The 20,281-nt window shown below is 28.7% G+C and overlaps 4 protein-coding genes across 9 annotated transcripts; 2 read left to right on the forward strand and 2 right to left on the reverse strand.

The window, feature by feature from the left end:
- Positions 1-38: 38 nt before the first annotated feature.
- LOC100648627 (CAAX prenyl protease 1 homolog) lies at positions 39-2,877 on the forward strand. The gene is made up of 6 exons (XM_012309036.3): positions 39-332; positions 640-786; positions 889-1,092; positions 1,169-1,681; positions 1,753-1,896; positions 2,180-2,877. Exons 1-6 carry the CDS (start codon positions 231-233, stop codon positions 2,396-2,398), a joined length of 1,329 nt encoding a protein of 442 aa, XP_012164426.1. The 5' UTR covers positions 39-230; the 3' UTR covers positions 2,399-2,877.
- A 1,047-nt stretch (positions 2,878-3,924) lies between these two features.
- On the reverse strand, positions 3,925-16,779 carry LOC100647455 (SR-related and CTD-associated factor 4). 4 transcript variants are annotated; one of them, XR_007224002.1, is made up of 20 exons: positions 16,466-16,779; positions 15,480-15,608; positions 15,087-15,378; positions 14,826-15,013; positions 14,436-14,714; positions 14,199-14,345; positions 13,849-14,099; positions 13,466-13,681; positions 13,213-13,346; positions 12,889-13,097; positions 12,575-12,752; positions 12,194-12,505; positions 11,822-12,049; positions 11,463-11,737; positions 11,119-11,364; positions 10,430-10,893; positions 9,894-10,174; positions 9,070-9,683; positions 6,348-6,478; positions 3,925-4,027 (listed from the first exon to the last, which is right to left on the reverse strand). XR_007224002.1 is itself a non-coding variant. In XM_012309035.3 (19 exons), exons 1-18 carry the CDS (start codon positions 16,493-16,495, stop codon positions 9,076-9,078), a joined length of 4,467 nt encoding a protein of 1,488 aa, XP_012164425.1. In that variant the 5' UTR covers positions 16,496-16,779; the 3' UTR covers positions 3,925-4,027; positions 9,070-9,075. The 4 variants fall into 4 exon arrangements, 3 of the variants coding, with proteins under 3 accessions (XP_012164425.1, XP_048261594.1, XP_048261593.1); XM_012309035.3 differs by lacking the exon at positions 6,348-6,478; XM_048405637.1 differs by lacking the exon at positions 3,925-4,027 and having other exon boundaries at positions 6,344-6,478.
- A 544-nt stretch (positions 16,780-17,323) lies between these two features.
- LOC100647258 (proteasome assembly chaperone 2) lies at positions 17,324-18,607 on the forward strand. 3 transcript variants are annotated; one of them, XM_012309034.3, is made up of 3 exons: positions 17,324-17,401; positions 17,695-18,050; positions 18,135-18,607. In XM_012309034.3, exons 2-3 carry the CDS (start codon positions 17,718-17,720, stop codon positions 18,537-18,539), a joined length of 738 nt encoding a protein of 245 aa, XP_012164424.1. In that variant the 5' UTR covers positions 17,324-17,401; positions 17,695-17,717; the 3' UTR covers positions 18,540-18,607. The 3 variants fall into 3 exon arrangements, with proteins under 3 accessions (XP_012164424.1, XP_003395287.1, XP_003395288.1); XM_003395239.4 differs by having other exon boundaries at positions 17,390-17,555; XM_003395240.4 differs by lacking the exon at positions 17,324-17,401 and adding an exon at positions 17,408-17,621.
- LOC100647141 (translocon-associated protein subunit delta) lies at positions 18,202-19,572 on the reverse strand. Its single transcript, XM_003395238.4, has 2 exons — positions 19,177-19,572; positions 18,202-19,043 (listed from the first exon to the last, which is right to left on the reverse strand). Exons 1-2 carry the CDS (start codon positions 19,426-19,428, stop codon positions 18,783-18,785), a joined length of 513 nt encoding a protein of 170 aa, XP_003395286.1. The 5' UTR covers positions 19,429-19,572; the 3' UTR covers positions 18,202-18,782.
- Between the last annotated feature and the right edge of the window lie 709 nt (positions 19,573-20,281).

Raw genomic sequence — 20,281 nt, forward strand, 5'->3', positions numbered from 1 at the left:
TATTAATATTAATATTAATATTATAAGATAATAGCAAACATAGGACACGTTGATGAAAATTTAATTAAAGCATCACTTCATTTCGATGTTCAAAAAAGATTATAGAGATTATAGTATATGTTGTTATTATAGTATATGCGGTAACCTCGGTGTCCCTAACTTTATTGTAGTAAACCGGCGACCAAGGTAGAATACAGAAAGAAGAATTTTTATTTATTAAATACAAAAGAATGTCGAATTTTGTAAAATTTATCGAAGAAAACATACTTTATGAAATTTTAGCCGTAACATGGCTTTTAGTTCTTTGGGAATATTATTTAAATCTTCGTCAGGTAAATTGTTGTAAATTTTACGTAACCATTATTAACCTAAATCATTAAAGTTAAGCTTCCCCACCTTATTAATTTCTAATTTTACTTTAAAACATGATTTCTTTTTCATTATAATAATTAATTATAACAATTAATTATACAATTAATTATAACAATTATAACCTTTCTATTATAACAATTTCCTAATTTTTATAAATTAAATAATATTTAGGGAAATTATATTTCTCTTTTAGAAAATAATTATTATTAATAAAATTAGATTTATAAAAATAACTCTGTATTATACGTAAGTTCTCTTTTTTTGTAGAGAGATTTGATGATGAGATTGTCTGATTTACCTAAATCAGTTGAAGGTTTAATGACACAGGATGTTTATAAGAAAGCACACAGTTATTTGCTAGATAAGTTAAAATTTAATGATTTTAAGAGCATATTTTCTGAACTTTGTACTACGGTATGAAATTTTTATTTATACATGTATATATTATGTTATGTTGTAATATTTAAAATGGAATCATATAGTTCTTGTGATATGTAAGCATTTGAATATTTGTAGGTGTATTTGTTAAATTTATGCTACTATCGATTTTGGCTATGCAGTATTGATATTGTCAAATATTGTGGTTTTGATGATCAAAATGAAATTCTCATAAGTGCTGTTTGTATGTTCATTATAAACGTTATCCGTGATATAATAATTTTGCCATTTAAGATTTATGCTACATTTGTTGTGGAACAAAAACATGGCTTTAATAAGAAAGTAAGAAAGTAAAAATTTTTCTTCTAATATGATAAAAGTAATTTTTATATTCTTAATTTAATAATGTTAATTTTAGACACCGTTATTCTTTATCAAAGATCAGCTTCTTCAATTTGTTGTACGTGAGATACTTACAGTACCCTTCCTATGTGCTATAACATGGATCATAAAAAATGGTGGAGGGTACTGCTTCCTTTATCTTTGGATATTTTTAATAGTTGCTGCTCTTTTCCTTATGATTATTTACCCGGAACTAATTGCACCACTTTTTGATAAATACACACCTCTTCCAAATGGAGATTTGAAAAAAAAGATTGAAGAGTTAGCAGCATCAGTAAACTATCCACTTTATAAAATATTTGTTGTTGAAAATTCAAAAAGATCATCACACAGCAATGCATATCTGTATGGTTTTCACAAACATAAAAGAATTGTTCTCTATGACACTTTAGTCAAGGAGTATTATAAACCAGCAGAAGGCGAAACAAACACAAAAGGATGTACTACAGATGAAGTAGTAGCAGTATTAGCACATGAATTAGGACATTGGAAATATAGTCATACATTAAAGGGATTTATACTTGGCCAGGTAAAAATTTTAGGCAACATATTTACAATATTATATCTTAATTACTAATTTATAAAAACATGTTTTTGCAGGTACAATTGTTAATGAATATTTACATATATTCAAAACTTCTTGATTATAAACCTGTATTTGAAGCTTTTGGGTTTATGGATAGTCAACCCACATTTATAGGATTCGTAATTATTACTACCTATATTTCAAATCCTCTAAATATAGTAAGTTTAATGTATTACTTTTGATTTAGAAAAATTTGAAAAATCTTTGCATGCGTAAAATATTGTACGTTTGCTATATATATATATATACATAAAACAATATGACTTAAATCTTTTAATATTCATAAAGAATGAAATTTTATAAAATAATTCACAAATATTTCAAAATAATTTTAAATTGTTTTGCTTTCAAGATGTAATTTATGTATATTTTGTTTATGATGAACAATGATATTTAAAGTAATATTTATAATATTTATAAATTATTTTACAATTTTTACAGTTAGTCCAATACATAACAAGTGTACTGAGACGAAGATTTGAATTTGAAGCAGATAAGTTTGCAAAAATTTTGGGATATAGACAAACATTAAAAAGCTCTTTAATTAAACTACAGGAGGATAATCTTAGTTTCCCTCTTTATGATAAATTGTATTCTAGTTGGCATTGTAGTCATCCTCAAGTCCTTGAAAGAATTGAAGCTATTGATAAAGAAGATTAACTATAACATTTTCTAATATCATCATCATCATATCTAACATCATGTACATCGTGTCCATTATTTTAACATTGTGCATATCAATTTAATGCATCATATTAATAGTCATGTAAAATAGTTACATTGGATAGTAATCAAACAATGGTTTTATAATTTGCAATTGATATAACTTATAGTTTAAGGGCACAATTAAATAATAGCCATAATCACGATTTATAAAAAAAAATGTGCTAAAAATAACAGAATTAATTTGATTTATTACACGTTCATGATGTAATTAATATTTTATAATCACCACATATATGTAATTTAAAGTTACATTGTAAATCAGATTAAAATAATTAAAACTTTATCATTATATAAAGAAAGACATTAAAATTTTAAAATCAATTATATAATTGACGAATGAAACTGTGCTTCAATGAATCGTAAACAATTGTATTTAGAGATTTGATTTAAATAAAGAATAATTATTAACAGAATCTCTTAATATAATTTAATTTTTAAAATAATGTCATAAAGTATTTGTAATATATTAGGAAATAATTACTATGATTATAGATAAGATATAAATAATAGATAACATTCATTTAATGTAGTGCATAAAATTTAATTTTCATGTTCTTTTTTCGATTTTACGCAAGTATACAATACAAGTTTCTTGCATTGTTTTGCCTTGTTTTTTTTTTGTTTTTCTTTTTTAGGCAACGATATGTTTTAATATAATATTGTCATGTTTTTTGTAATAATACTAAATATTATGAAGTATTTTATACCTTATAAAATAAAAAGCACAGTGCTATTCATCAAAATGAACATGTTATCATCAGTTTTAGATATATAAAGAATATTTATGTAGAACAATTACTTTTCTAGGTTGCGTGTAATTTGAATTATAAGGTCAAGATATATTTTTAGATAAGTATATACCATATACACAAAGTGATGTTACATTTGATATATAGAATTTCCATTAACTTTTATTATTTATTACTCTATATTTAAATTTTAAGGCATTTATGGAACATTATTATATATACATACATTCCCTTCTAACATATAATTTTATAGCAGCAAAATAATACATGTATAAATGGTATTAAACTTTTATTAAATTCTTAATATATATTTCTCGATATTTCAATTATGTAGAATACTCTTTTTTACATTAACATTCATTGTAAACTTAATATTCCGCGCCTTTAGTACAATTTTTAAAGTAATATTTATTATTGTATTTTATGTACACGAAAATTAAATACTTTTCTATATGAAATTTAAACAATAGAATTAGAGTGAAACATAGTAAGAAATTTTTGTTATTGTTTATTTGTCTTATCTGGTTTTGATGAAAAAACAATGCAATATTTTGTAATTCTAGCTAATATATCAATTATATACGAAAGAAATATTTGTTTGTCGTTATAAAGTACTTGTGTACGAATTAGAAAATGAAACAAATAACCAAATGGTAAAAATAATTAATATGAATTATCTTAAATATAATATGATATTCTCATATTGCAACCTACATTCATATCTCAATTTTATTAAAATGCTCATGTTTACAATAAATACATTGGGGGAAAAACCACGTGATAGATCCGTTTCTTATTCCAAGATTTATTGTGCCTGAAACAAATATGAAAATATATTTAGTTGGAATTATGTATTGCGAAAATGTAATTTATTACGTTAATAATTTGGAATAAAGACTGGGCCTATATCCGTTAAACAAATAATAATACACATTTGCAAACGTTTAATTTATAAATTAATCATTCAATTAAATTAACAGGCAGAAAGTTCGTGGTTTCTAACTTACTTGTTCTTGTTTAATTATACTTATTCCAAAGAATCGCAAATTTTAAGTATTTTTATTTTTATTCGTAAAAAATTGAGAAGATCACCAAATTTAAATTATTTATTTCATTATCAATTTTTTCACATTTAATAGATTAAAATTAAGATCAGTAAATAGAAATTTGTAATTTCCAATAGTTTCTGATGCTGTACATTTGTCAATCAATATAGAATTAAATGAGTGGAAAATTTTAGTAAAATAAGGTTTTAATGATGTATAATCTAAATTAATTGCAGGAAACTTGTATTATATACATTCTAATATTATTCTCTTGCAGTACATCCTAACAAAGATATTTATGAAACTTTTACTTTCATTTATAAGCAGCAATTCAATAGGAAATTATGCCTGTAATATGATGAAATTATAATTTCAATAGTAGTAAATTCAAGAATAGTAATTATAATTGCTATGTAATAATGTAAATTGTTAGTATAAAACTCTAATAATGGTATAATTAGTAGTGATAAAAAAACATCAATAATTGTTCACTTTATATTGAAAATTTGCCACCCTTCAATTATACCAAATCTTATAAAGTATCTTCTACATTGGACCGCTTATAAATATTTGATATCTTGTAGATGATTTGTGCATGAACACATAAAAATTCGAGGTTACAGCATGCAGGTATACAAGAACTCTACTAAACCTCTGATATTGACCACGAACCTTCGCGCATGTGCATGCCAAAACTTTTTCTCATTGATCAAATCGACATCGATAACAAGTTACAAAATGCATTATATTTGATTTAAAAAAAGAATGAAAAGAAAGAAATTACTTATAAACGAAACAAAAATTATATATCTTGTACAAAATGCTAATCGTGCATAAATTAGTTTATGTTCAATTGAAATATTACAAATGACAATGCTTCTATTGTGAAGAACATTAAAAATAGACTTTACAATGATCTATGCATTTATAATACTTATTCTGTTTAATCGTATTATTAGTAATTACTAATGCATATAAATACGCAAATAGATATTTACATAACTGACCAACTATTTGTTCATGTAAACAAATTAATCGCGATCTTTCAATCATTCATAGATCAAATTTTCAGCTTATGAAAAAGAAACAAATAGAAAACTTTTCTTTAAACTCTGTTCCGGAGTGGTGCACGGGCTCTTTATGCTATTCTAAATTTCGATACCTACTCTTTTTTTTTTTCAGTATTTTTATTCTAAGAAGTTTATAATACGGTGATCCGTTAGAAAAAAAAAAGTACTTCATGCTGGACGAACTTAAACTCCCGAGTTATAATTCTTAAATGGCTTGATGATTTTATAATAGTTAATTTATCACCTATTTATACTTTAATATGAACAGAAAGTCAATCAGCAATTAAACAAAATTTAGCACAGATAATCTCAGATAGAAATTTGCAATATTAAATACAATCTATATTACACTTTTCAATCGCTCCTAATTAATCTTAAAGCGTAATCTAAAATCGTAAAATACAAAATCTTGTTCTTTATTCAATAGTAAACTTTCGTTCAATAATATTTTACTCATATGGTATCAATACTATTTATCATTATTGCACATTAATTATTTATCAAAATTACACATCCTTTTTTCTAACTATTACAACAATACGTTTGATTCAACTATCATATGATATTAATCATATTGGTAACATTATGTTCACTTATAAAATGAATTAAAAATGGCATTGATGATACACATTAATCTAAATCTTCAACGTATATTCGATAAAAATTTATTGGAAAACAAATAAAGTCCAATGCCCCCTGCAAAGATTCAAATGATTACAAATAAGATTTGAGAAATTAACATATAAAATTTACTTAATGTTATCTTAAAGCGAATTTTTTCGCTTCGAATTATCAAGTTATTCATATCATAGATAAATATGTCCCATTCATCTGTATAAGTTCGTCCAGAAAGAAATCTATCATTCTATATGTACAAATAAATAAATATAAATATAAACAAATATATGTATATTTATTTATTTATATGTATATATGTGTGTATACATATATATGTATGTATGTATGTATGTATGTATGTATGTATATAAATATAATGAGTTATAAAACACAACAGTACCTTGCACTTGTCGCTCAGTTTGAGCGCAAGCGACCTGGTGGCTGGTGTTCCATCGTCGTGTGGCGACAGAGAGAGAGACTCACGCATGTGAACACACGAGTATGAGCACTGAACAAGTATCCAAAGCCGCTCTGAAAAGATTTCATTCCATTCCGAATATCGTCCCAAATGTTTATTTTCTCTTACATTGTTTCACAAATTTCTTTATCTCCTGTCATGCAAACGATGGCTCCAATTACAGAGTACATCCGACTTAAATAAAGTTTCTTTAATACATTATTCGATATTCGGAGGAAAAATTTTTCAGATAAAAATTGCACAGTAAAAGAACTAAACAGAGTAATACGTTAGTTAAAACGGACTTAAAATTAATTTAAAATCATTTAATGATTTTTAATAGTTGATGGCATATAAAAAAAATTTTTTTTTAATGCAAATTAAAAAAAAATATAAATTTAAATAATCATTAGAATTATACTTAATATTACATAATAATCATTCACCGTTTTCAAATCATTGTTCTTTATAAAAGAAAAGAAAAAACGTCTTCTTTTCACATATTTTACCTACAGCAATTAACAATTACCTAAGATGCTTTGTAAAAAAACAATTATATCCCTTCAAAAGAAGGGCTATATCAATATTATAGATTGTTAGAAATAATTTTAAATTTCCAAACACTACGATTTGGCTCACAACTGGCTTAGTGTGACTTTCCTCTGAAACATCTCCCTATAACGTAATTAAATGATATCGTTGAGATATAAACAAAAATTAATAAACTTAAAAAATTCTTTGAATCATTCATATAAATAATGATAAGTAGAATTAACTGACAATAATTAATTTATCTTGATTTTTCAATGAAGACTCCCAGATAAAATCTTTTAAAAACAATTTTATATATGTAAATTTTTAAATTTACATGTTTGAAGTTCGATATTTTCTAGGAAAAACGTAAAGACAATTCCGGGAGCCAAGCGGAATGAAAGGCTGTAATTCTGCTTATGAAGAAAGACGTTATATAGAAAATATTTATTTTTCGTTTGATTGAGCCGCGCCGAACATCGGTGCTATATATATTCTCACTTTTTTTCATCTTCTCTCTCTCTCCTCTTCTCTCTTTCATAATCATTTATACACATGCAAACATTCTGTCAATTTTCTACATTCTCTCTTCCATACACACGCATATTTATATATATAATCTCTCTCTCTATCTATTTAAATATTTGCAGTGGTAGAATCTTGCTTATCCGAATTCACGGTTATTTGTTTGAACCATTGACTTTTTCTGTTGATTGAACGTTTAATTTCTCTTTAAATGAGCAAAATTTGTTAATTTCAAATTACTTCTATTAAATAAGATAAGTATCCTTAACATAATATTCAAATAGCATAAAAATTTATTTAAACCAATACGGTTACAAACACAGTACTTTTCTCTTATATAACCTTTTATCTATTGTTAGTTGGATATAACATCGTAAAAATTTAAATGAACAAGAGTTCAATCAACGAAAAATGTCCATGTAAAAATACTTGAAGTTTCAATGATACACGGTTAATCAAGATCCTACTATTAAGATTTGTCTATCTATACAGTACGATCGACTTAAATATATACATTCAATTGTTTCTTTGACTGTTGGAAATATAAAAAGAGATATTTAAAAATTATTTGATATAAAACGGAAAATGGCAATAAAAATGAAGATTTTTCTTACGAATATTTCTTTTTTTTCTTAAACAATTTGATATATCAGATTATTACTGATACTATTAACCACTTTTTACAAATTAAAAACATATCATTCTTACATTTCAAAAAATGCATATTTGACCTTTTAAATTTTATTTTTAAAAAGATACTAAAATATAGCTCAATAAAAATGTTAAATAAGTTATCAAAATAAGTCATTTCGAAATCTCTTCTATTAATGATAGAAAATATTCATTTTCATTTTTATATTCATTTTTAAATTAAATACTATTCTTGTATTTCCAAAAGTTCCTAAGAAATAGTTAAATATATATATTTAAATCGAATATATTGTATGCTTGTTCACTACGAAAATACAAAAGTATTTACAATTTAATAAATAATAAGTCGCCACTTGGAGTATCCACGGGTCATAGGTCCTGTGTTTACAAATCACAGCTTCTTTCCAAGTGTCCAATTGATCACAAAATCAATTTATTTGAAATCTGAAACTCTGAATTAAAGATATCTTATTCTATTCAATCGATGATGTATTTTCTGTTGTATTCGTTTTACATAGATCTCAAAACAAGATAATTTTTTAACGTGAAATGTGATAAAGTTACAAAAATTAATAAAAATGTCCTTTTTTGATATATTTCCCTCGCGAATAGTATAGTCACTATAGATTTATATACGAATTTATTAATTTAAAGTAAATTAAAAGCTCGTACATTTTTATGTTTTTTATTATAATTTCTTCGTTGTATTTACTCCTTAAGATCTACTTTTAATAACAAGCAGTAAATTTATCAGTATTACAGAGGTTAGAATTGAAACGGAATACCACTATTTTTAACAATAATTGTCATCGATTGAATACAATTATTCTAAAATCCAGTATCTCATTTTCTAAAATTGACTGTTTCAATTCGACCCAAGGAATTCGAAGCAACGAATTCTCCCTCACACCACTCCACAGAGTAAGAAAAAATTTTAAAGAGAAAAATCGCTCTTTACTTTGGTCTAAGAATCCCTGCAATCCTCTTCTTCCTCCTTCTTCATTTCAATGCCTTCTTCTTTTGTCTCAACCGTTTCTACTAATTCTTCCTTCCGTTCACTAGAGATTGCTTCCTTCATATCAATTTCTTCTTTCACTTCTTCTTTCACAGCTACTTCTTCTTCCTTTGCAGGTTCTTCTTTTCCTTCAACATTCGCAGAGGTTGATTCTTGTTCTTTTGATTCTTCAATTTCCTCTCCAGATGGACTAACATTAGTCCATCTAGATTTTCGTCCCCTATTTCGATTTTCTCTTTCCATGTTATTCGGATGTTTATTACCACCTTTTTTGTCTCTAAGATTATCCCTTTGCGAGTGATTCTCTGAATCGGAAGGCCAGGAACTAGGCGGAAGTTCCTGATTTCTCCAGGGAGCAGCAGACTCTGGAGGAATAATGGATGGCGGACCCATAGGACCGAAAGGTGGTCTTACATGGGGACGAATATCATCAAAAGGTGGTCTGAAAAAGGCATCCGGCTCTCGGGGATCAAAAGGTGGCCCACGAGGGCCAAAAGGCCTCATACCAGGACGAAGGGGACGAGGTCCCAAACCTCGTGGATGGAACATTAATGGACCTATAAAATAAAATCTTGTTAAACTTTTATTCGTTAATTTAAATTTATTCATTCATTTGATTATTATATAACAAAGCTGAATGTAATAAAATTCTGTTATATATAAAAGTTTGGTAGCAAATATATAAAAAATTACTGACGTCTATATTAAATACGTACGAGTGAAAAAGTTAACAATTCCTGAATTATCTTTTTATTAAACTTGTTTACCTGGTCCACGAGCTCCTAAGGGGGCTGGCCGTGGTCCAAACCCATCAGGATGTCCAGGTCTAGGTCCTCTAGGTCCCATTATTGGCGGCATCCCAAAAATAGGATCAATTCCAAAGAATTCTCGCCTTCTAGGTTCAAAATCACCCCGGTCGAGGTGTCCCCTTGGGTCGAAACCATCTTGAAGCCGTGGATCAAAACCATCTCGCCTAATTTCATAATCGAACCGGTCCCGATCATCGAGTGGTCTTCTTCCTCGTACTTCAGACCTATCAAATTCCTCCCTTTGGCAAGCAATTAATCAAGAATTCAATGCTTTAAACATACTATAATTTTGTTAACAATTATGTTTTGTAAAATGTAAATATCATTACTTAATGAATATAAAAAAAAAGAAAAAAAAAAAGAGAGAAAAATGTCGTATGTTGCATTTTACACCATATATTGTACAAACATTACGATGATTGTATTTACTTTTGTAATTTACATTTATTTACTTTAATTGTAAATTCAAAAATTAATACGGAATAGTAGCTCACCTTTGTTCTCTGAGTGATCCAAGTCTTCCAAATTCTTCTACTCTTTGTTGTCCATGTATTCTATTATCAAATTCCTCTTGATATATTCCTCCTTGCAATCTTGGAACATCCATAAATTCCTCGTGTATCTGTGATCCCCTATGACCTCTTCCGAAACTTTGTCTATCTCTTTGCTGCTGATATTCTCTCGGATCTTGCGGATTACGAAAATCTGGTGGTCGAGCTGGAAAATCACCTCTTTCTTGAGGTAAACCAAACTTTGGCAAATCCATTAAAGAAGAAAGGGGTTCTCCACGAGTCGATCGAGAATCATCAAAATTTCTGTCGGATCTATCTCGTTCCTGGCGATTACGAGGTATTATTCGATCGACACGATCTTCAAGTGGCAGTGTGCCATCAGCCAATTGACGCAAACGATCAGCTAAGCTTGGTTTCCCATCTTTTTTTGGAGTAGTTTCGTTTTCCTGAAATATAAATATTTTATTAGAGTCGCTTAATAATTGAAAATGAATTGAGATTACTGTCACGGCAATAAACAATGGTATTATTAATGCAAACTACAAATCTTTGTAATTTAAATCTTTTGGATTGTTTCATACTACTTTTTAAATATTTTTGATAAAAGTAGATCAATAAAATCTTTACTTCAATACTTTTAATTTAATCTTCTTTTAGCAAAAAATAATTACCTGAAGAGTTTGAGTCTGTGGATTTCCTTCTCGATTTTCCCGGTTTTCCCTTTCTCTTCTGTCATCCCTGTCTCTATCTCTAAGATCTCTTCTACGATCGCGTCCCCTATCTCTCCCTCTACCTCGGTCTCTTCCGCGATCCATTCTAGAGTCAGTACCTTCCCTATCTCTGTGAGATAAATGCGTCTCTCTGTCTCTTCTTTCCCTATTTTCACGATCTCTCTCTCTTTCTTTATAATCTCGATGCTGTTATATTAAATTTACATCAAATTAAAATTTTATGCAGGACATTCTAAATCACATAGTTACAACATTAGTTGCTGCAATAAATGAATTTTATTTACCTCTACTTGTTGATCAGATTCTGCTCGTTCTTCATTTTGTGAAAGTTGTTGTTCAGTTAAATTACTTTTATTTTTTGCTCCATTTGAACTTTGTGGCATTGCGTCTTCCATCTCTACATCCATGTCATCAGCAGAATGTTGTTGTTGAGGTAGTTGCATTTGCAAAGGTGCAGAAGGGCCTACACCATATGGTTGTCGTAACATTGGTAAATTTGGCATACCTGTTTCCGTTGTTGGCGGAGGAACTCCTATTGGAGGAACATTATGTGGCATACCTAGAAAGAGATGAAATTTAAACTTTCATCGTTTTCTTTTATTCATGGTTTAGCTCACTTTATGAATTGATCATATACACATACCAGTAGAATTAGGTTTATCAGAAGGTGCAGCTGGAGCTGGTAAAGGAATTTGAGTTAATAAGCCAACGCCAACACCTGCTCCAAATGGAGAATTTACAGGTGGCGTTAACATAGTTTGCATCATTCCCGGTGGCCCTAATAAACTTTGCATATTTGGAGGTGGCACACCTATGGGAACATTCGGCATTAAACTATGTGCCATTGGTAATCCCATTGGTCCAATCATACCTAAACAATAAAAAAAAAAAGAAAAAAAAAAAGAAAAAGAAAGGTATAAAATGATAAACTTTAAAGGAAGAATAAAAATAACTAATACCTATTTTTGATTGAGTCTTCAATTTTCGTTAAAATTTTCCTTCAATAAGTACTTACGAGGAACTCCCGGCATTGTAAAAGCAGGTGGCATCATCTGTAATTGTGTATTTGGTGGCGGTAAAAGAGCAGCTGATGTAGGGGGTCTAATTGGTGGAGGTTGACTTGTATCGATTACTTGTTGCTGCTGTTGACCTTGTTGTGAAGTTTGTTGCTGGGATTGTTGCTGTTGAGCACTAGTTGAAGGTTGCATTACATTTACAATACCATCCGCCAAATTTGGAATTCCAGCAGCTGCAACTAATGCTTGCTGTTGCAATTGCAGCTGTTGTTGAAGTACATCTGCATTTGCTCCGGAATGCTTTAATTTACCTGTTAATGATTTATAATGATTAGCATGAATTGTCTCAAATATTCCTTAAAACATAATTGTTCCTTTACCTTTTAGATTGGGCGGTAGAGTGTCTTCGTCAATCATACCTCCTTCTTCTAATAATTCTAAATCTTGATCAGTAACATTAACTAATTTATTCCAAGGAATATAACTAACTCCTAATTCAACTTCCCAATAATCTTTCCATTCTTTTCCTTTCACTCCTTTTCCTGGAGCCCAAGCTAACTAAAATATAATAAAAATTCTATTATTTTGAAAAGACATAGAGGTTTATTGTTATTTGATAATACATTTATAAATATCTTTAATAAAAACAATAATACATTATTATTTTTAAACGTGACCAAAAATGTTAACTTACAGTGATTGCCTTTCCTTGCATTTTATGATTTTTAAGCTTAGTAAGAGCCCTATATGCATCTTGCCTTCTATTCATGCATATAAAAGCACAACCTCTGGGTGAAATTAAATCTATACTGACAATATCACCAAATTCTCCAAAAGTATCTGAAAGTTCTTCTTGGTGTACTAATTTCGATAGATGTCCCACCCAAAGGGTTGTACTACAAACTGCAAATAAATATATTAAATTCATATATATATAAAAAAGAAAAAAAAGAATAAGAAGAACAATTCCTTCAATGTAAAACCACATGGACATGCATATGAAAATAGGTGAAATTACCACTTAATTTATCTCTCACAATTGGTGGTAATCCTCGTTTACGCCTTTCTCTTTCTTTTTCTCGTTCTTCCTCAGTCATCTTTTCTCGACTATCCTCCCGTTTTCTGTCACGACCTCTGTCTCTTGAACGAGACCTATAATATAATAATATCTTTAATATCGCATGATCATAACAAAGTGCATAAAATAATTTATAAATATATATTTAGATACATTACCTCTAATATAAGCAAAAGAAGACATGTAAAATTACCTTCTTCTCCTAGATCTGCTTCTTGATCGAGATTTTCTATCTCTGTCTCGATCTCGATCCCTGTCCCTATCCCTATCTCTATCTCTATCCCTATCTCTGTGTCGTGGTGATCTAGATCGACTGTGATGTCTGTATCGATCAGGCGATCTACTCTGTGATCTTGTATTTTCACAATTTACAATTTCTACACTGCTACTATCTCGCCTTGCACCATTTCTATAGACAATCATTTATTAATAATCAGTTTCAATATTCAGTAATGTTACAAGTTAAATTGCAATAGAAATTAAAGTAAATTTAGATTAAACGAAAAACTAAATTTCATGAAAATGAAAAGGAAAATATATCTTTTACCCTACTTTATAAAAGGGAAGAATGTTTACCCAGAATAATCTTGCGTGTCCTGCCGTTCGTCAAGAAGTGGACTCTTTTGATTTTGATGCGCTTGCTGATTTATCTGCCTAATATTTGATAAAGGTTGAGAGGCATACGGTAGAGCCGGTGGATAACCAGGAGGTGGTTGACTCATATCTTGTATGACTCCGCTACTTACATTTGTCGTATAGGTATTTTGTTGACTTGGTTTCAAAATGTCTGATGGCTTTAATTCACATTCAGATGCAAATGGTAAGTTCTAAAACAAAGATCGATTTTCATTAACATGCATGAAACTATTAGGATGTCTTTTACTTTTATGTGAACAGGAAAATTATTAATACTGTTAATAACATACAGGAACAGTTTGAGCTAGATGTTTATCAAATTCTTCCTCTTGCTGTTTCATTTGCTGAAGTTTCCGCATCTTTTCTTCTGTTTCGTGCTGTGATGAAGAAGTACTTCCCTGCATTGTTTGTTGTAATGTTTGAAGTTGTCTCAAAACCTGTTATCAATTAAAGAATTAAGCAATTTATTAATCTAATCATATTTTCTCCTTGACTGCTACATTGATGTAATAATGATAAGTTAGTACCTCTGGATTTGTTAAAAGAAGTCCAAGACTCTCCAAACTATTTCCTGTTGAAACTGTATTGTGTTGACCAGTATTAGATCCTGCGGTCGCTGCTGGTGAACTAGCAACAACAACATCATCATCCTCTTCCTCGCCATAATCAAAATCTAAGAGCTTTTTATCAAATTTTACAGAACTTTTCTGTTCATTTGTGGACTCCTGCTTTTTTAATAATAACTGCTGTAAATGTTGTAACTGATCAAGGAAAGAAACATCCATTTGAGCTGAATTCGATTGCCCCTGAAAAGAAAAGCCAAAATTGAAATTCTGTTCATTTTACGTACAAAAAGATATACGACACACTGTTTGTGTACAAATAATATATAAAATAAATATAAAAACAAAACTTACTAAAAGTTTATTAGCATTAACTATATTTGCTGTTTCTATTTTTGTTTGTGCAAGCCAAGCAGGATCGATTGGCTTTGCGGAAGAAAATAATTTTTGATCCTTTACCGCATTTTTTGCAGTCAAAGGGGGTGTCTTTACAGAAGTTGCAGTGTTACTAACATTATTTGTTGCAGACGCATTCAGTGTACCTAAACATAATAACGAATATTCACTATTTAATTTTATTTAAATTTGATATATTAACTCACAACTTCCTTTTACCATTGGTATTAACTGCTTGCTCCTTATGTATTGGATGATTTGGATCCGCAAGATCAAATAAGGGCTGTATAACCTCTGAAGGGAACACTGCATTCTTCTGCCAAAGATTTAAAACTCTTATTACTTTGCTTTTATCTTCCTGAGGGCACTTCAAAAGATTTAAGAAAGTGGTTTGCATGTTCTTGGCAAAGCGTGGAGCAAAGACATCTTTCTCTACCCCAAATTGGTGTCTGGACTGACGTACGATTGAATCTATAACGTACAATCCAGGCACTTTGTACTCTGGCTTACACTGTAACATTAATTGGCAATTAATACAAATAGAACAAACAATATAATTAGCATGTATTTTATACTTTGCTCTCAAAAGCTTTCTTATTTTTTATAACTCACTTTTTGAATGAATTTCTCGACACTTTGCACAACATGTTTATAGAATTTAATTGCCTTAATTGCACCTCTAGTTAAAGAATTCATCTTAGCTTTCGAAATTGGTGGTTTAACATCATACAGAGCTGAGAGCTGAAAAAAAAAACATATGTATAATTATTATTTTCTATTTTTAATAACTTCAATGTATTCATAATCATTTAATATAGTAGTCAGAGAATATGATTAAATTTTTTAATTTAAGAAATTTTAATAGTTCTCGATAGTACTTGAAAAGAACTGTTGATGTTGATTTAATGTACCTATACTCTTCAAAAACAATTCTAAGTTTTATATGTAACAAATCAAAAGTCAACAATATATGTTTATATAAATTCTAATGAATTGATCACAAAAATTAAACAAGTTTTATTACAATTGCTATGAATTCAACTAATATCGCTTACAAAATATTCCTTATTGCTTTCCCTTATTTCTCTCCCTTCCATCACAAACATAACAGAACTAAACCACGCATATACAATAATTATTTACCATTTCATTATCATTACATAAATTACAAAATTTCTACATAATAAAGATGATAATGTTATGCATCACAAATACTTAAAATCACAATAAAAGTTCTCTCTGATTTCTCTGCCTCTTTCTTACATATAAAGATAATCGCTCTCTCTCTCTCTCGCTCGCTCGCGCTCTCTCTCTCGCTCGCTCTCTCTCTCTCTCTCTCTCTCTCCCTCTCTCTCACTCACTCTCGCACGTCTAGAAATCAAAGCATTCTTCAAGCACGAAAGTCACTTCAATTTTCATACAATAAACAGCAAAGACAAGTCGGGGAAAACAATATCATTTGAATCTTTAGTTTAAAATAATGGCACGATTTCAACTTTGAAAAGTAAGAAAGAAAGAGAAAAAGGAAAAGATGAACAAGAGAAAAAAAGAGGGAGAGTCGGCGGGCTAGAAGAAGAACTAAGGGTAAGTCAATTCACCTCTGCGTTAAATGCCTTAACCGCCTCCATCTTGATGAAGGTGCGAAGCACCAAAGATTTGCTATGTTTCACAGAAATCCGTGATCCTTGGGACGTTTAATGTTTTCGCGATAAATCGCATGTCTTGGCTCAGGGCGCACTGTCTAGCTGGGCCATGCCACTCAAGATGGCGGCGCTATTTCCCGAAAGGCATCGCGGGGCGGTGATGCGTGACGTCACATGCCGCTATGCACGGTCGGTAACAAGTTTCACTTTAATACCGATTATTCTACACCAATTAAAATCCAAAGAAATAAATTATTAAACGGGAATCAATCTAAATTTCTGTCTTCCCACGATTTCCCTGTCTTTTTTATATAATTAATTCAATTTTAATAAAACATAGTATATACGTGTATATATATATATTTATATACTATATATGCATTATATATATTTATACATATAAATTTAATTAGTCATATAAAAATTATACGGTATTTACACAAAACTGATATAAATTTGTTCAATATGAAATATTATATCATTAGTTTATCTTTTTATAGTTTTTTGATTATTAACCATAGCCTTTTATAAATTTTAGCAATCAATTTATGAATTTCAATATTTCTTAAATTTTCACCTTATTATATAAGTTTTATAAATAAGTTTGTAAGAAAATAAGAAGAAAATATTTCTTAATGAAATTTATTACAATTTATAAAATAATTCTCTGTAAGAATTATCTCATAATATATTGTTCAGTGTATATTAAATACATATACATATTCCATGCTACTATATGCATAAATATACTGTATATACTTATAAGTTCTGCTAATAATTATCTATATAACCTGATATAACTAAAAATTATAGGGGCAGAGCTACCAACCGTATACATCTACGTACATCAGAAATGTCAAATAATGATTTCATAGAAGTTTGAACTGTTATGTACGTTTATATAGTTTCACTATTTTTATGTAATGTAAAGTGTGTTATTATTTGAAATTACATTGCATTATAAATATAGAAAATGTTTATTCAATAAATAAATATATAAATATAAATGATTATAAAGAGAGGATTTTACAACAACACGATACAAGTAATAATAACTTAACAATCACTTTACCATGACGTGCAAATTTTGAATTTTCAAATTGAATCTTGAATTTGTATAAATATTTTGTCGTATATTTTTATAAGTTATAAGCTTTATTTAATAAATTTTATTAATGAAACAGGTATCCACATACATTTAGTAAAAATGATAAAAATACCGGATGAAATTAACCTCGAGAATTACACACTGATACTTCCGTCAGTGGCTGTTGGAAACGTTGGACAATTATGTATTGATTTATTAATATCTAGCTTGGATATGTACAAAATTGGAAGTTTATGGAATTCTATGTTTCTTCCAATATGTGGACTTGATCCTTATAATAAAAATTCTACTTCTCTTTGTACTACTGCTGACTTTTACCTTGGAAGATGCCATAATATAATTCTTTTACAATTACGTTCACCTTATGTTGGCAGTTCAAATGACTTCTTTAATGAACTAGCACAATTTATTCAACGAAAGAAAATTAGTAAGGTACAGCAGTGTAATGCATATATACTAATATTACAAATGTCAAATCATTTGATTGTTATGTTAATATAGAAACTATTCTTATAGATAATAATCCTAACCAGCAGTTATGATTATGAGTGTGCAAATAGGTCAGAGTATAAAATAAGATACCTTACCTCGGATGATTCTTTATTGAATAATGAAAAACTTCTTAAGAGCTTACATTGGATAAAGCATATGAAAAGTATTACAATACAATCTACAAGACAATATTACATTCCTGGTGGTGGATTTGCAAATGGTCTATATGAATATTTTAAAGAAAAGGAGATTCCTTGTACAGTACTGTTTTGTTATTGTTCAGAAGGAGACAATGTTTCCGATGCATTGATGCTTTTTAAAGGATTGAATGAATGGTTGAATTTAGTAAATGACGATACTAATGATATTAAACATCCACCCTCTTGGGAATTCTTTTTTGGAAATCCACCTTCTTCTAATATGTATTGAATTTTATACCTATCTGTACTTCATTAAGTCTGTTTCAACTTTCAGAAAATAAATTATAAATATAAAAATTGGTGCTATCAAAATTACATCCCAGTAAATTTTAAAATGATGTTATACAATAAATGTGGCATTGTCATTAACTTAAGTTACAAAGTTATATTTAAAAAGAAACAAAATCCATTTGTTTAAGTAATATTTAATTTACAAAAGAACTTTAACAAATTTATTATTTATAAAAAATGATTAAGCAAGAAGCTTGAATTTAGAAGAGAAGGCGGAATAAGACACTAAGGCAGCTAAAAGGACAGCAAGGAGTTCCGAATTAACCCAAGGCCCGCGATATATGCCTGGATTATTAAGCACTACAACAACTAAAGGTTTCACACTATTTGGATCTTCTCCATTTCTTAATGCTTTACGTATAGCTGCATATCTTTCATCGTCATATAATTTTATATTGTAATCTCCAGAACGTGCTTTCTTCGCATCTTCTGTCCAAGAAACCTGTAAAATTGAAATTTATTTCAATTACAATTAAGTTTTTATAATTTACATATGATTCTGATTTGATATAAATTCAACTTCATTATAAATTTAATAAGATTTATTTCAAGTATATAGATTTTAATTTCAATACCTGATATTTGTTATCAGAACTTAATCTGGCAGCTGGTAATGATTTACCATCAACCTCTGCGTATAAGGTAATACCTTTCACACCGTTACTACACTTAAGCACAAATTGTGTTGTGAATGCAACATTTGTCAGAATTGTTGCATCTTCTGTGACATATGCAGAAGCAACGACTTCAGGCTTCTGACACGTTTCGGCAAAGGTGTCGAAAATTCCACAAATTATAAGTATAGAAAAAATAATGAATCGTTTCATTGTACTGTTTTACGTTTACTTTAATTGATGATTTCTCTTGAATGTTGTTTACGAATAAATTATATCAATAAAATTAACTTCACTACTGCCAGTTTAAACCATGTTAGGTTAAACATTAACTACGTATACCTATAGTGTGTTTATAAGAACTAAACTATGTACTTTGATGACGTGTGGATATGTGAACTGACACGTAGTGAATAGTTGGAAACAGTGGTACCAACATATTTTTGAAATATTAAGAAGCATTAAAACGTAACTTGTTTATGAGCAATATTTTACTTATAAATTTCACATATCACAATTAGAAGTGTATGATATATACGTTTACATTAACATATATTATACAATAATTAATATTTTGCTGTTTATTACGAAAGCATAATTAATAAAATACAAATTTAAAACTCAGCTCTTTATTTAATTTTTTTAGGACACAATGTAGAAAAGGATGCCACAGAATGTTAATATAAAATAATATATTATATATATATGTATGTATATCTTCTATATACATGGAATTAAAATATATAGATTATTTTTATCCGGATTAAATTCATTTTAAATCATGCATACATAATATAAGAATATATTATGCACTTTGTACTAGAATAAAATTAATGTAAATTTATATTTTGTAAATGTAAAGTAAAATATAGAATTAAAGAATTAAATAAAGATACTTTGAAGATTGTTTATATACAATGCTTGAAAAAATATGTGTATTCTAATATTATAAATATATATTAATAGTTATCAAAAGTTTATAATATAGGCATACATTATAAGAATAGTAGAGAGTATTTGGTTTATAAATACTTGAAAAATCTGTACACGAGATACAGAGTTTGAG

Source organism: Bombus terrestris, chromosome 5 (genome assembly GCF_910591885.1).
Source record: "Bombus terrestris chromosome 5, iyBomTerr1.2, whole genome shotgun sequence".
Lineage (NCBI taxonomy): Eukaryota > Metazoa > Arthropoda > Insecta > Hymenoptera > Apidae > Bombus > Bombus terrestris.